This window comes from Sarcophilus harrisii, chromosome 1, assembly GCF_902635505.1.
Source record: "Sarcophilus harrisii chromosome 1, mSarHar1.11, whole genome shotgun sequence".
In the NCBI taxonomy this organism is placed as follows: Eukaryota; Metazoa; Chordata; class Mammalia; order Dasyuromorphia; family Dasyuridae; genus Sarcophilus; species Sarcophilus harrisii.
Window position 1 is genome coordinate 651185647 of NC_045426.1, and position 14103 is coordinate 651199749.

Here is a 14103-nt window from a genome sequence, read left to right on the forward strand (position 1 = left end):
TTAGAGTCCCCAAGTCAGTTATCCATTAACTTTTCACTGGCAGACAAAGCTGTAAAAACCCTGGAGACACATAATTTGGATCTCCATTCCCAAAGTGCAGCATTCCTTGGCAAGGACTTGCAGTGCCAACCTTTTCTCTTTTCCTCCTTTCCTAACAAGTCACTAAACGTCCAAGCTCAAAGCCCGCTTCCTCATGAAAGCCTTTCTAACCGAACATCTCTCCCTCCAACTTATCCTTCCAAGTATCTGATGCTTCCTTTACTAAGAGTTGCTTTTACCAGATCCTTCCAATTTATTTAATCAGTGACTTCTTTTTCTCTCACCTTCCCCTTCTCCTTGATTAATTTAAGTAAATCTATTTTCTCTTCCCTATATCATCCCTAAGATAATATCCCTCAGATTGGATTCTCTCCACTCATACATAGTAGGTAGACTTGTGGTTTATACAATTCAATTTTTTTACCCTGTCATTTTGCTCCTTTGACCACTCCCCACACATACACATATACATTGGCCAGTTTCTTTCAAAGTTTGGGATCTTGGGCTTTCACTTTACAGGAGTCAGAGAGCAGTCAACATTAGTGATCTTTAGATGGTTTCTGATATTTTTTCTAGCTCTAAATCCTGGATACTAGTTCAGCCTTCTTGGTCCTAGAAAGACGATGATAGGTCCCAGGGTGGGGGCAAGGAGAGACAGCTGTTCAAAGGACTGACCTTCCCAAAGTCCTGCACATCAAAAAGATCAAAGACCTCAAATAGCTGGTTTCTGCGGAGCCCAAACTTCTCACAGCAGGCCGCCAGGAAGGTGCGGATGTTCTTGAGGCAAAGGAACTGGAAGACAGAGAGGAGCAAAGGGAATGATGTTTCCCCTACCCTCTCCATCCTACCCCCAGCTCAGCAGCAAGGCTCTTTTCTCAGCAAGATCTTGGCCCATATGCACATAAATATTCATAGAGCATTTCATGCTGTGGCAAGGAACTGGAAAGTAAATGAGCATCCTTCAATTGGAGAAACGCTAAGCAAATTATAGCACCTGGATGAAACAGAATACCATTGTGCTCTAAGAAATGACAAAAGGGAGAGATTCAGAGAAACCTGGGAGGACAGGTGGAACCAAAACAATTCATACAATGACTGTAAGAATGCAAAAGTTAAGTCAAAAAAAGTTTTCGAAACTTTAGACTGGGAGCATGAAATGCCCAAAGAAGGTTCACACAAGCACTCACAGAGGAAGCATGCTCCCCAACTCCTGAGAGAGGAATGATGGGTGGGTTAGGGACCCATGGAGGGACAAAAGGGACAGACATTTCTGGACAAAGTCAACGTGGGGGTTTGTTTTGCATGACTGTATTTGTTATGAGGGAGAACATCTAAAGGACTGAGGGAAGGTGGAGTTGGTAGCTAATGACGGTGATACACACAAAAAAAGAAGAAATGAAAGAATGATGAAACAAAAAAATGTTCCAAAGAAAGCAGAAGGAGATAGACAAGCAGGGTAGTTTTGTTATTATTGTGTTCAACTTAATAATAATAATATCATATAATATATGCTATAATATATTTATGTATAATATATTAATAATAGCTAGTATTTATCATGTTTACTCTGCACCAGACATTATACTATTTCACAAATATTATCTTATTTAATCCTCAAAACACCACATAGCGGTAAGTGCTATTATTATTCACATTTTACAGTTGAAGAAACTGAGATTAAGAAAGGTTAAAATTACTTTTCCAAGGCTCATGTGGCTATTAGGCATCTGAGGCTGGATTTGAAGTCAGGTTTCCCTGAATTGAGGCCCAACACTCTATCCATAAACCACCTTGTTGACAGATAAAAACCTTAATACATAGTTTCTTTAAAAAAAAAAAAAAAAACAGACCATAAGGGCAGCTAGGTGGCACAGTGAATAGAGCACCTGAATTCAGGAGGACCTGAGTTCAAATTGACCTCAGACACTTAACACTTCCTGGCTTGTGATCCTGGAAAAGTCACTTAACCCCAATAGCCTCAATGGAGGAAATACACAACCTAGATCCAATCTACCTTTCCTGATTTATTGTATATTCCTCTTCTTCACTCACTAAAACATGGAACATTCCATCTCCTCTCTGTGTGCCTTTGCATTATTAGCTGGTTCCCCATGACCGGATCATCCACCCTCCTTTCTACTGTCTCTTAGAACCAACTGATTCTTTAAAATTCCACATATATGCCATCCCCTCTGCACCCTTCTTGATCCACTGCTCCGCCCCAAAGGGAAAGCACCCCCATTAAATGACTTTGTATTTTTTTAATGTATTTATAGAAGAGACAATATGGTCTATTCACCAACACAGCAGTCTGTTTCATTAATACTTTTCCCTTCCTTTTCTTAAGTCTAGATGATCAACAAAACAATACATCAAGCCTTGGTTTTTTTAAATCATTTTTAGATTTCCAAAAATCTAACAACCCCTCTTGTGGGCAAGTTGGAAGTAACTTTAGCACATCCCTGACCTTCTTCTGTCTGACCTTCTGAGTCTACAGGACCCTCAGCTAACTTATTTAGCATCTCACTACTTGAAGTAATTATCCCCTCCCTAGGAGTTCTCTTACCAATGATGTAGGCAAAAAAAAAAAAGTCAAAAGACATGTCTGTGTGTTTCTGTAGACACAGTAGGGGCTTCTGAAGATCAGGATTGTAAACTTTTTGACTCTAAAATCTTTGAGCTAGTGCCTGACCTGGAGTCAAGAAAATTTGAGGTTAAAATCGGCTTCCATGATTGAGAAAGGCACTAAAACTGTTTTTCTTCAGGTTTCTCACCTGTAAAAATGGGGATAATACAACTATCTATTTCACAGGGTCATTGTAAGAGGGGAATGAGATGCTATTTATTTATAAAGCACCTGGAACATAGTAGACACTGTATAAGTGTTAGTTACTATTAGGTTCTTATAGGGAGAGGGAGCAATAGGGAGACTGGGTCTACGCATTTCATCCAGGCTTAAAGTGGAATGACTACTCACAGTCCAGAGTAACCACAGATCAGAACAAAAACTTGGACAGGTCAGCCCCTCCCTAGACAGTCTGGTGGGTCTCATTCCCAGGGACTCCCCATATTGGTACCATTCTTAGTGTGGACACTGATCAGCTTTATCACTGCTAGATCTCAGAACTCCCAAACTCAAGTGATCCTCCAGCCTTAACCTCCCAAGTAACAGGGATGAGAGGAGAAGAGGAAAGAAAAGAAGAAGGAAGATAGGAAAGAGGAGAGGAAAGAAGAGGAATAAGGGGAAGGAAAGGAAATGAGGAGAGAGACAGAGACAGAGACGGAGGAAGAAGAGGGGGAAGAAGGGGAAGAAGAGAAGGAGAAAAAAAAGGAGGAGGAAGTAGAAGAAAAGGAGGAGGAAGAGGAGGAGAAAAAGGAAGAGAAGAGGAGGAAGAGGAGAAAGAAGAAGAAGAAGAAGAAGAAGAAGAAGAAGAAGAAGAAGAAGAAGAAGAAGAAGAAGAAGAAGAAGAAGAAGAAGAGAAGGAAGAAAAAGAGGAGGAGGAAAAAAGAAAAAGAGGAAGAGGAAGAAGAAGAGGAGGAAGAGGAGGAAGAGGAGGAGGAAGAAGAGAAAGGGAAGGAGGAAGAGGAGAGAGAAAAGAGGTAAGAGAAAAGATAGAAGAAAGAGGCTGGGGAAGTTCCTCCTTGACCTCTGGAAGATCAGCTGATGGTCAAAGGCTCCTACCCTCAGTCCTATGACAAGAGACTATGACTCAAGACTGGGGGCTCCCCGGCACCACGGAAGGGATCTGGTTTAAACCACAGGATAGACTTTCTCACTAGCTCTCCCTAGGGTGAGCTCACAGTGGAAGGGACCTCAGCCAGATCCCACAAGGAGAGGAAAGAGGAATAGCTTTCTTCCTTGCAAGCTCAGTCACCTGCCGGTGCAGTTCTGGGCTGAGGAAAGGGATGGCCCACCCCAGGGAATGTGCCCCAAACCTAGCAGGGGGGAGGGGAGAGGGCACCCATTCACTCCCCACCAACCACCGCCCTTGGGAGCAAGGCCGGAAACAGGAAATGACAGCCCAGAATAGGCCCTGCCTAAGGGGGAGGCCCCTTTCCGCCCCTAAACCCCCTGCAGTTACTGTCTCCCTCCTTGGCCACCAATACAGCCCAGCTGTCGGACCACAGTGACTGTGTGCGCTGTGCATCGTGTCAGCCTCACTACTGGACGCTGAATCCGTGATGCTCTGGTCCCACCTTCTTTCAGCTCACTAATTCACATTTCAGCAAATTAGTCCCTTAAAGAATCCTAGAACTTCTGGGCTCTCAAGACCCTCAGGATCCTAGGTCCAGCCTCCATCCACAAAGCAGGAATCCTCCCCATAACTTTCTGGAAGAAAGGTATCCATCCCTTTCCTGCTTGGACACTTAGGGGGGCTCATTACTTCCCAAGGCAGCTCATCCCATTTTAACTACTGATATTATTTATAATAATATTAATATAGCACTTATATCACAATAACTTTGTATGAGTATTGGTATCCCTAGTTGCATATGGGGAAACCGAGGCTCAACAAAGCTTTGCCCTAAATCACTTCAGTTCAATTAAATGAGGTTATAGGCCTTGTGGTAAGTACTGGGAATAGATTCACAAAAAGGTGGTTATGGACTTGAAGCTTGTGTTCTACTAAGGAGATAAAATGTACATCCTGATCAATAAATACAAAAATATAGAGAAAATAATTTCAATGTTACAGCAAAGTACAAACTTGTCTTGAAAGAAAGATTATAAGAAACCACTTCCTTATCCTTCTTTACAGAGGTAGGGGCCTATGGATGTGTTATAATATAGAGAGCTAATTTAGGGGAGTATATTGATTGATTTTGCTGTTTTTACCCCTTTTCCTTTTTCACTAAATTCTTTGTTATACATCATGGCTCTCTGGGAGGTGGAGAGGGAAAGGTACAAAGGATAATTTAGGTAATGTAAAGATGAAAGACATCAAGAAAATTCTACTTTTAAAAAAATAAAATAATTCTAGAAGGAAAAGAATAATAATTAGAAGGTTTAAAGTCACAGGGTTAGAAAATAGCAAATACAAAGTCTCCTCATTACAGGACCAAATATCTTTTCACTAGACAAGTTTATCTACCAATAGAGAAACAGTTTTGATTCCTCCTTCATATGGCTGCCAAACTAATATTGCTAAAGTTCACATCACTCCCCTACTCATAAACTTCAATAACTCCCTGTTGCCTTCAGGATAAAATACTAACTCCTCTCTTTGATGGTTAAAGCCCTTTGTAATCTGGCTCTAGCCAATTTTTCGTATAATGTAGGTTCTGCATGTGTAGTCAAGAGACCTCTGGTCGTCTCTGGGGGACGGTAAAGGAGGTCAAAACAATTTTCATAATAATAATAGGATGATTTTTGTCTATTAAAATATTTCTCCCTGGTCCTACTACATATCTGTGTGAGACCAGATTTTCTGTATATTTTTCAACCAAAACAATATTTCAATAGACTGAATGCAAACGCAGAGGTAAGAATCCAGTTGCTTTCTATCGTCTGACATTAGAGATATTTAAAAATTTTTTTGATTAAAACTTTTTTATTTTCAAAACATATGCATGGATAATTTTTCAACATTCACCCTTGCAAAACCTTTTGTTCCAAATTTTCCCTTCCTTACCCCATCTCCTCCCTTATATGGCAAGTAATCCAATATTTGTTAAACATGTTAAAATAGAAGACATTAGAGAGTTTTGCAAAATATGTCAAACGATATCACTCTTCTTCTTAAGGCAGCTGGTGGCATAGTGGATAAATGGTTAGAACTGGGGTCAGGAAGACCCGAGTTCAAATATGGGTTCATAATAGATATTATGTGCCTGGCACATAGTAGGCACTAAAAAAGTTAGTACTCTCTTTCTCCCTAATATTTTCCTGTTTTTCTTTCTTTCTTTCTTTAAATTTCCGAAAAACTACCAAGAAAGAGAGAAATTTTTAATACACATTCCCCTCCTCCCCCCTCCCCACAGGTCCTGTACAGGACTATAGAAAATGATTTATTTTGATTTGTCCCAAGAGACAATGAGAGTTAATAAGGAGAAACTGGAGCCCACAGATTTTTACTGTCTATCTGAGTTTTTGCTGAGGCAATTGGGGTTAAGTGACTTGCCCAAGGTTACACAGCTAGAAAGCGTTAAGTGTCTGAGGCCAAATTTGAACTCAGGTCCTCCTGACTTCAGGGCTAGCACTCTATTCACTACACCATCTAGCTGCCCTGATATTTTTCCTGTCTTAAAATATATATACTTTTTTTTTATTATTAAGAAAATGTTATTTCAACTTGTGATGAAGAGAGCCATCATCTACATCCAGAAAGAGTGACTATGGGACTGAATGTGGATTACAACATAGTATTTTCACCTTTTTTGTTATTGTTTTGCTTGCTTTTTTTTTCTTTCTCATTTTTTTTCCTTTTTGATCTTATTTTTCATGTGCAGCATGATAAATGCGGAAATGTGTTTAGAATTGCACGTGTTTAACCCATATTGGATTACTTGCTGTCTAAGGGAAGGAATAGGGGAAGAGGGAGAAAAATTTGAAACACAAGGTTTTTCAAGGGTGAATATTGAAAATTATCTTTGTATATATTTTGAAAATAAAAAGCTATAATAAAAAAAGAAAATACTATTTCTATTATTAGTTATTTCAGTGAATTAATATTTTATTGATCATCTTTATATTTTAATACAGCAACTATTAGTGGTCATAACCCACAACATAAACAAAAAAGTTCTTTAATAATTTAATTTAATAATTTTTAAAGTCTAAAAAAAAGGTTCTGAGATCAAAAAGTTTGAGAACTACTTGGCCCATTCTCTTTGGATTCTTTCTCTCAGGCCTTAGGCCTCCTCCAGTTTGATTTTCTAGACTGTGAAATAAGAGGGATTACATTTTCACTAGATAAACTCTGAGGTCCTTCTTGGTTCCAAAGATAGGATACCAGGATCCTACATTACCCTCCCTCATGAAGTCTTCATTCCAGCCAAGCTGCCCACTTGTTTCCCCCATTTGGGATCTTATCAGCTCCCACTTTCCTGCCTTTCTACAGGCCTGGAATGCTCTCCCCTTAGGTTTACTTCTAGTCCCACATTCTGCAGATCTTTCTAATCCACCAGCAATTTTTCTTAAACTCTTCACTTCCTTTGCAGTTACACATTTGAAGACATGTTGGTTCCTTCACCCTCCCAAAAACATAAACTCCATGAAGGCAAGCAGAGATTTTCTTGATTTTGTCTTTAAATCCAAAGACACTCCAAGCACTCTGCCTGGAAAATTGTAGGAATTTAATAAATGCTTATTAAATTGAACTGTCTTTAAGATGTTCTTTCAGATAGACAGTAAAAATTTGTGGGCTCCAGTTTCTCCTTATTAACTCTCATTGTCTCTTGGGACAAAGCAAAATAAATCATTTTCTATAGTCCTGGACAGGACCTGTGGGGAGGGGGGAGGAGGGGAATGTGTATTACAAATTTCTCTCTTTCTTGGTAGTTTTTCGGAAATTTAAAGATCTTCAGCCATTCACTCCCTAATATTTCAGGCCAACTCTTATCTGTAGAGTTAGTTTTCCTCCCAACTTTCTAAGATCTACAAGAAGCATTTCTTTAAGGCCTTAGGCCTTCATCGATTTCAAAAACAAGAATGAACCACACTACTAACCAGCCTGGGACAAAGACAGACAAAGACTAATCCTTGCAATCAGAGGACCTGGGTTTGAATTCTAGTTTTGTTGCCTACTCCATAGATGACTTTAAATAAGTCAATTTATCTTTCTGGACCTCGGTTTTGTAAATTGAGTCAGTTTATTTCTCTGAGTTTCAACATTTGTAAAATCAGGAGATTGGTTTATGTAATCATAAAAGTCTATTCCAGGTCTAAATCCTGCTCTTGCATTAAATATTCCTCAAATGTTCAACATTAAATTCCTATCACTGATCTGCCATTCCTTTCTTTCAGTCTTGCTGAAAATTGATATAGTTGACACTCTTCCCCACTACCCACATCCCCATCCCTCTTAAAGGCTCCTCTGTTTTCCTGGGTGTGAACATAGCTACACTGACCATACCTTAGGGCAGTGGTTTTCATACTTTTTTTTTTCTTCCTTATAGTACAATATTCTTCACTTAGGAGCAATCAAGATATACTGAACAAGGAAATTAGCAATAAAAATCTTCCCAGGCCGTTGAGTTTCCAGACCCATGGTCTAAGCCCCAGCTTCCCCCCCTCCCCCCCCCCCGCAATAGTATTCAGTATTTATTTTTTTTTAATTTTCAAAAATATTTTATTTTTCAAATATATGTAAAGATAGTTTTCAACATTCATTAGTGTTCCAAATTTTTCTCTCTCCCTCCCTTTAATTCCCCCTCCCCAAGACAGCAAATAATCTGATAAAGGTTAAATACGTGCAATTCTTTTAAACAAATTTCTATATCTGTCATATTAAGCAAGAAAAATCAGACCAAAAAGAAAAAAAAAACCCAAAGAAAGGTGAAAATATCATGTCTCTATATTTGGTCTCCACAGTTTTCTCTGGATGCGGGTGGCATTTTCTATCCCAACTCTATTGGAATTTAGGCCCTAGCTTCTTAAGCTGGTTTTCAACATCATATGAAGTTTTGTAAATGAATGTGGGTGAGGGGGGTTGCAAAATTATGATTTATTATCAGTAACTGTTTGATTTGTATGCTTATATACCCAGGATCACTTAAAAATTTCTTGTGCAAAAAAAGGAGTCACGAGTGGAAAAAATTTAAAAAGCCCTGGCTTAGGCCTTAGGATGCTACCACTACTCCTTCCCCTCCTGTACCCCCTCAATCTCGTCTTCACTTCCCTAAGGGAGAGGGAGACTTTATGCAGGATAGTGCTATTTGTGACCTTCCCAAAGTCAAGGTAAGAAGAACAGCTGGGGAGGGAGGGGAAGCAAGAGCTGGGGATTTCAAAGTACACCCAGAAAAACTCAAGACATGCTTTTTAAGAACCACTGCCTTAGCTGAATAATAGGGGAATGTTCATGGATATATAACTTCAGAAAATTCACTTTATTTCTCTAAGCCTCAGTTGTTTTATCTATAAAATGGAATAATAATACCTGTACTACCACCTTCAAGGGATTACTGCAGGGAAAATGCATTGTAAACTCTAACATGCTATAAGAAAGAAAGTTGCTTTTATTATTCTGGTGCTGGTAGAACCTCTTTGGAACCATTTTGGCCCTCTCCCATTCACCAAAGGATGATATGGGTCAGAGTATATCTGTTACAGAATCTCCTCCTGACTTCCCCATCTCTATCTTACAGATTTAGCTTCCCTGGCCACAGGTTAAAACCACAGATCAAATCACAGGATTTAGAGTTTAAAAAAAAGGACCGAAGAAATAATCAAATCAAAAGAGTCCTAAAATGAAAGGCAGGATTTGAATTTAGCTCTTCTGCCTCTATTTTAGAACTGTTACTACTGGTTTTCCTGAAGCAGCCTCTTTTCTTCCCCCAAATTTTCTCCCATCAGTTGATAGATCCTATGAGATCTCTTGAATCAATACCCTCCTCTTCATACTCCCTGCCTCTCCTCCAACCCAAGCCCTCATTACTTCTACCCAAGACTAGTCTAAACGTCGTAGGGAGGTCTCCTCAAAGTCCCTGCTGTCCCTTCCCTTTTGTCCCTATTGTAATAATAACCACAGATAACGTTTATTTAACACTTTAAGGTTTGCAAAGCACTTTATATTAATTCATTTGGTCTGAGGAAGGTGATTTTATTGTCCCCACTCCTGTGTCCAGGATCCCACAGCTAATGTCACATTCGTGACTGGACTCTGCCTACTGCTCCAGCCAGCTGCCTTTATAGGCAGGTAATTGCCTTCCTGAGGTCCCCAGGAGACCATAAAAGGTCACATCATTCCATTTCAGACCTGTTCAGGCCCCACAAACCCGGCCTCCTCTGAGTCCACCAATGATGACTTCTTGGAACCTCATACTGATCCCTCCTCTTCCTCCCAGGCTGAGTATCCCTGGGAAACCTAAGGGCAGATTCCAGGCTTCCCATCCCCTCCCAGAACATGGACATGATGAAGAAGGTCTTGATCCTCAAGGGGACCCAGAAGATCTGCTGACTGGAGGCACCTTGGGAAAGTTGCATGCTACTAGATTTGGAGATAGATCTGAGTTCGAATCCCGCCTGCACTATTTCCAAGTGGACAAAGACTCTTGGTCACCAATTTTATTACATATAAATGGAAGAGTTAGACTAGTGATATCTAGGCGTCTTCCAACTGATGTTTGACATGGCTCAAATCCCTGCACTCCCTGTCTTCTGCCCTTCTGGACTCTGGTACCACAGACAGAGAAGAGAAGGGGAAAAGGGGTTCTTTTCCCATCAGAGTTTAGACAAAAGGAGTAATATGCAAATGGATGCAAATCAATGCAAATCTGCTCCTGTCAGTCTCTCTACACTACACCCATTGTGCATCCCTGGGGGGAAAAGGTGGGGAAGAGAAGGGAAAAGGGAAAGGTCTGTTGCCAGGAGTCTGGTACTCCAAGGAAATTGGGAGAGACAGAACAAGAAGGCACTTGAGAGATCATCTAATCCAGGGGTCCTCAAACTTTTTAAATAGGGGGCCAGTTCACTGCCCCTCAGACTGTGGGAGGGCCGGACTATAGTAAAAACAAAAACTTTGTTTTGTGGGCCTTTAAATAAAGAAACTTCATAGCCCTGGGTGAGGGGGATAATCGTCTTCAGCTACAGCATCTGGCCCGCGGGCCGTAGTTTGAGGACCCCTGATCTAATCCAATATCTTCCCTTCACAGATTAGAAACTGAGCCCCAGACAGGGCAAATCATTTCCTCAGTCACACAGGTAAGTAACAGAGCTCAGAATTCAAACCGGCATCTTCTAGCTCAACACCCAGTGGTCTTCTCAGAGCTCTGTATTTTCTGTCCGGGTGAAATAAGAGGGCAGAGATTAAAAGAGGAGGAAGAGAAGGAGGAGGAAAGACAGAGGAACTAGTAACTAACTGTTCCAGACTAACCCATCACCAAGCCTGGGAAAACCCCATCGACCCTCGAGGCTCTTCTCTGCCTTCACTATGATCATTCACTTCCCTTTTTCACTCAGCCCTCCCCAGGAAGCTTGTCCAGATTACTCCCTCAACTCCCACTATGTACAAATGGCTTCATTCTAACTTCTGTTCCACCGAGCTTCAAAGTCTGGAGCCCTGGAAGATGACGTCTACATGGAGATGGGGCCTGTGTCTTCTTGCTTAGACCTAATTTATGGGGGACTCAGAGCCTCCATCTCCCTCTGGAAAGAAGCCATAGTTTCTTCTCCTTACTTCTGGAGACGACAGACCACCCCCTTGAAGAACCAGATATCCTACCCTCATCGGCAGGAGGAGTGGGAAGCAGTAGAGCACTCATAAAAGCCAAGAAGGGGATGGAGCTAGAGGAGCCTAGATGAAGGGGGGGGGGGGGCTCACAGAATTACAGAAGGGACCTCAAAAACCCTATTGTTCAACCCCACACAAAGAAGAACCCCATCATACTAAACAAGTGGTAATATAGTCTCTGTTTGAAGATCTCCAATGGGCAGGAACCCACTATTTCTTGAGGTGTCCATTCTAATTTGGAACAATTCTAATTGTTAGGAAGGTTTTGGGGGTTTTTTACAGAGATAAAAACTAAAATGTCTCTTTGTCACTTGCACTCATTGCTTTGGGTTCCCGTTTCTATCTACTAGCCCCAAGGGGCCTTGGGGTATAGCAGGAAGTTTAAGGACCTCAGGGAGTTAGGCCTCAATCGCAAGGCCAGGAGAAACCCCAGTTGTCCAGGATCCCAGTCTCCCTCCCCTAAAGCTAAGGGCAGCCTCCCTGCCCCGAAGGGCAAACCAGGAGTATCTGACTCCACCCCCCCAAAACCCCAAAAGAGCCCTTCCTTAAGCTCAGAGTCTTCCTGGAGACTGGGGCAGGAAGCTGTCGGGGAGAAAGGGGAAGAGGAAGGAAGGGTCTGGGGCAGCCTGGGAAAGAAGGGGCCCACGGGGAAAAGGGGACAGAAACTGGGGGAGAGCCTTGTAGGAACAGCAAAAGCTCTGAAAATACAGTAACCTCTTTCCTGAGTCTGAGACCAATTACCTCAGCTGGAAATTACAGGCTTCTGGGGATTTGTGGGAATGTGTGTGTGTAGTAGGGATAGGGATGGGGGTGGCAAGCATCCAGGGAGAAGGACCCTGAGGAAGCTAGGAGTCCAGTCAGGATACCCCTGCAGGGAAGGGAAGCTGCAGCCTCCTGTTATCTCAGTCAAGGGGGATTCATCACCCTCCATCCCTCATCTCAATTCCCCTAGCCTCAGCAATGGGGGCTTCAACCCTATGAGCCTTCTCCCAGAATCCCCAGCGATGGAGGATTCCAACCCAGGCAGATTGTATGCTCTAATAGGACTTAGAGCTGGAAGGGACCATGCAGACCATTTAACACCCTTACTGATGGGAATTTAGATCCAAAGAGAGAAGAAAAATAACGACCAAAATCATATAATTTAGTAAGTGGAAGAGCTGGGAACTGAATTCAGGACTTCTGGTTCTAAACCCAACGGTCTGAAACTCTTTAGACTATACCACTATCCCCCCTCCACCCTCTGGCACCCCTTTCCTCTCAAGCTTCACTCCACATTTATCACAATGATTTCCATCTCATCCTCCAAGCTTTTCCTCTACTAAAAGGGCTTTAATACCCTCTGTGACCCTAACCAAACCCCTAGGTGCCTCTCCTCAACCCAAAAGCCACCCCCAGACATGGGGACCAGCTCTAAGTGGGGCTGAACCACGCTAAGCCCTTCGGAGGGGCTGCATTGGAGGAAAGGGACTTTAAGACCAAGCCCCTGCAGCTTGGGACCCCACATTCTGAGGTTTCTGAGCCCATAAATAACCACTCAGATACTGTCCTCGCCCCGGGGTACGAGCCTGACATCTTGGAGTCCCCTGCTCTCCCTGACCTGAATGCTCAGGTAACTTTGAGCCAACTGGAGCTCCCCGAGCCCAGTGGTTAGGACTCACCTGGGACATTTGGGGGCGCAGGTTGATCTCTCGAAGGTTAACCGCATGGGGCAGTAAGTTGTTGAGCAGCTGACATAGGAGGACGCCATCACGGAGGGCCTGAGCAAGCTCACAGACCTGGGCCCCGTCCCACGTCACCCGGTGGTTGGGGGGCAGCACCCGGCACTGGATAAGCCAGTGGGCACACTGGCGCCACAACTCCATGGTGGCCCCCCAACCTGGCCCAGGCAGACCCCAAGGCCCAGACTGCTAGTCCCGCCGCCCAAACACCACTCACTCTCTGAGGCCTAAAGTACCACTTCCTCTTCTCTGCCAGTTACAAAGATGTTAAGTCCCGGAGGAGGGGCCTCCGGTTGGGGGAGTGAAAAGGGGGGAGCACCCCCAGAGGAGGAGGAGGAGCCCTGAGCACCTGGTCATTAATGCCCAGTTCTATAAGGCCCAGTTCAGTCTCACCTCCCCAGGGGAGGCTGGAAAAATGGGACACAGAAATGAGCAGGTCTGGAGCCCAGTTCTCTGCCACCAAGTCCTCTCCCAGCCTCAATTACCTCATCTATTCAAATGACTGAGATGGAAGCATCTTCCTGGTTGTATTCTGAATATGAACTGAGATTCTTTCTGATGGGGCAGAGTTTCCTAACTCTGGGCCCCCAATCATTCCTGTTCAGAATCGGGAGAAGAAGGATAACTGAAATGATCTCTTAAGATTCCTCCCTCCTGTCCTTAAGAAGCACTGCAGGACTGAGGAATGGAAAAAGAGAAATCAGGGAGTTCTAATTTCCCTTCCCCATCATTACTTAGGGGCTCTGAGAAGGCTGGTTAAAAGAGAGGTTTGGATTAGGAAGCCATCCCCAGCTCACTATCCATTTTCATTTCCTTCTCCTGGGGGAAAAAAAAGGACCTAACTTCATGGTCCATCACCACTCCTCCTTACCTCTGTTTAGGAGCATGATATTAAATAATTGCAAATATATACAAATGGACAGTCTCTGAAACTGGTCTTGGGCAAACACTTA

General features: G+C 42.7%; 1 protein-coding gene across 2 annotated transcripts in view; it reads right to left on the reverse strand.

Moving 5' to 3' along the window:
- Positions 1-13407, reverse strand: part of VAV1 (vav guanine nucleotide exchange factor 1) — a 35305-nt gene extending 21898 nt beyond the window's left edge. The window contains exons 1-2 of one of the 2 annotated variants that reach the window (XM_012542073.3): positions 13091-13407; positions 715-831 (exon numbers count right to left, since the gene is read on the reverse strand). In XM_012542073.3, the coding sequence (XP_012397527.1) occupies positions 715-831; positions 13091-13294 (321 nt within the window). In that variant the 5' untranslated portion in view covers positions 13295-13407. The remainder of the gene's footprint in view (positions 1-714; positions 832-13090) is intronic. The other variant, XM_031947722.1, reaches the window with a different exon arrangement.
- Between the last annotated feature and the right edge of the window lie 696 nt (positions 13408-14103).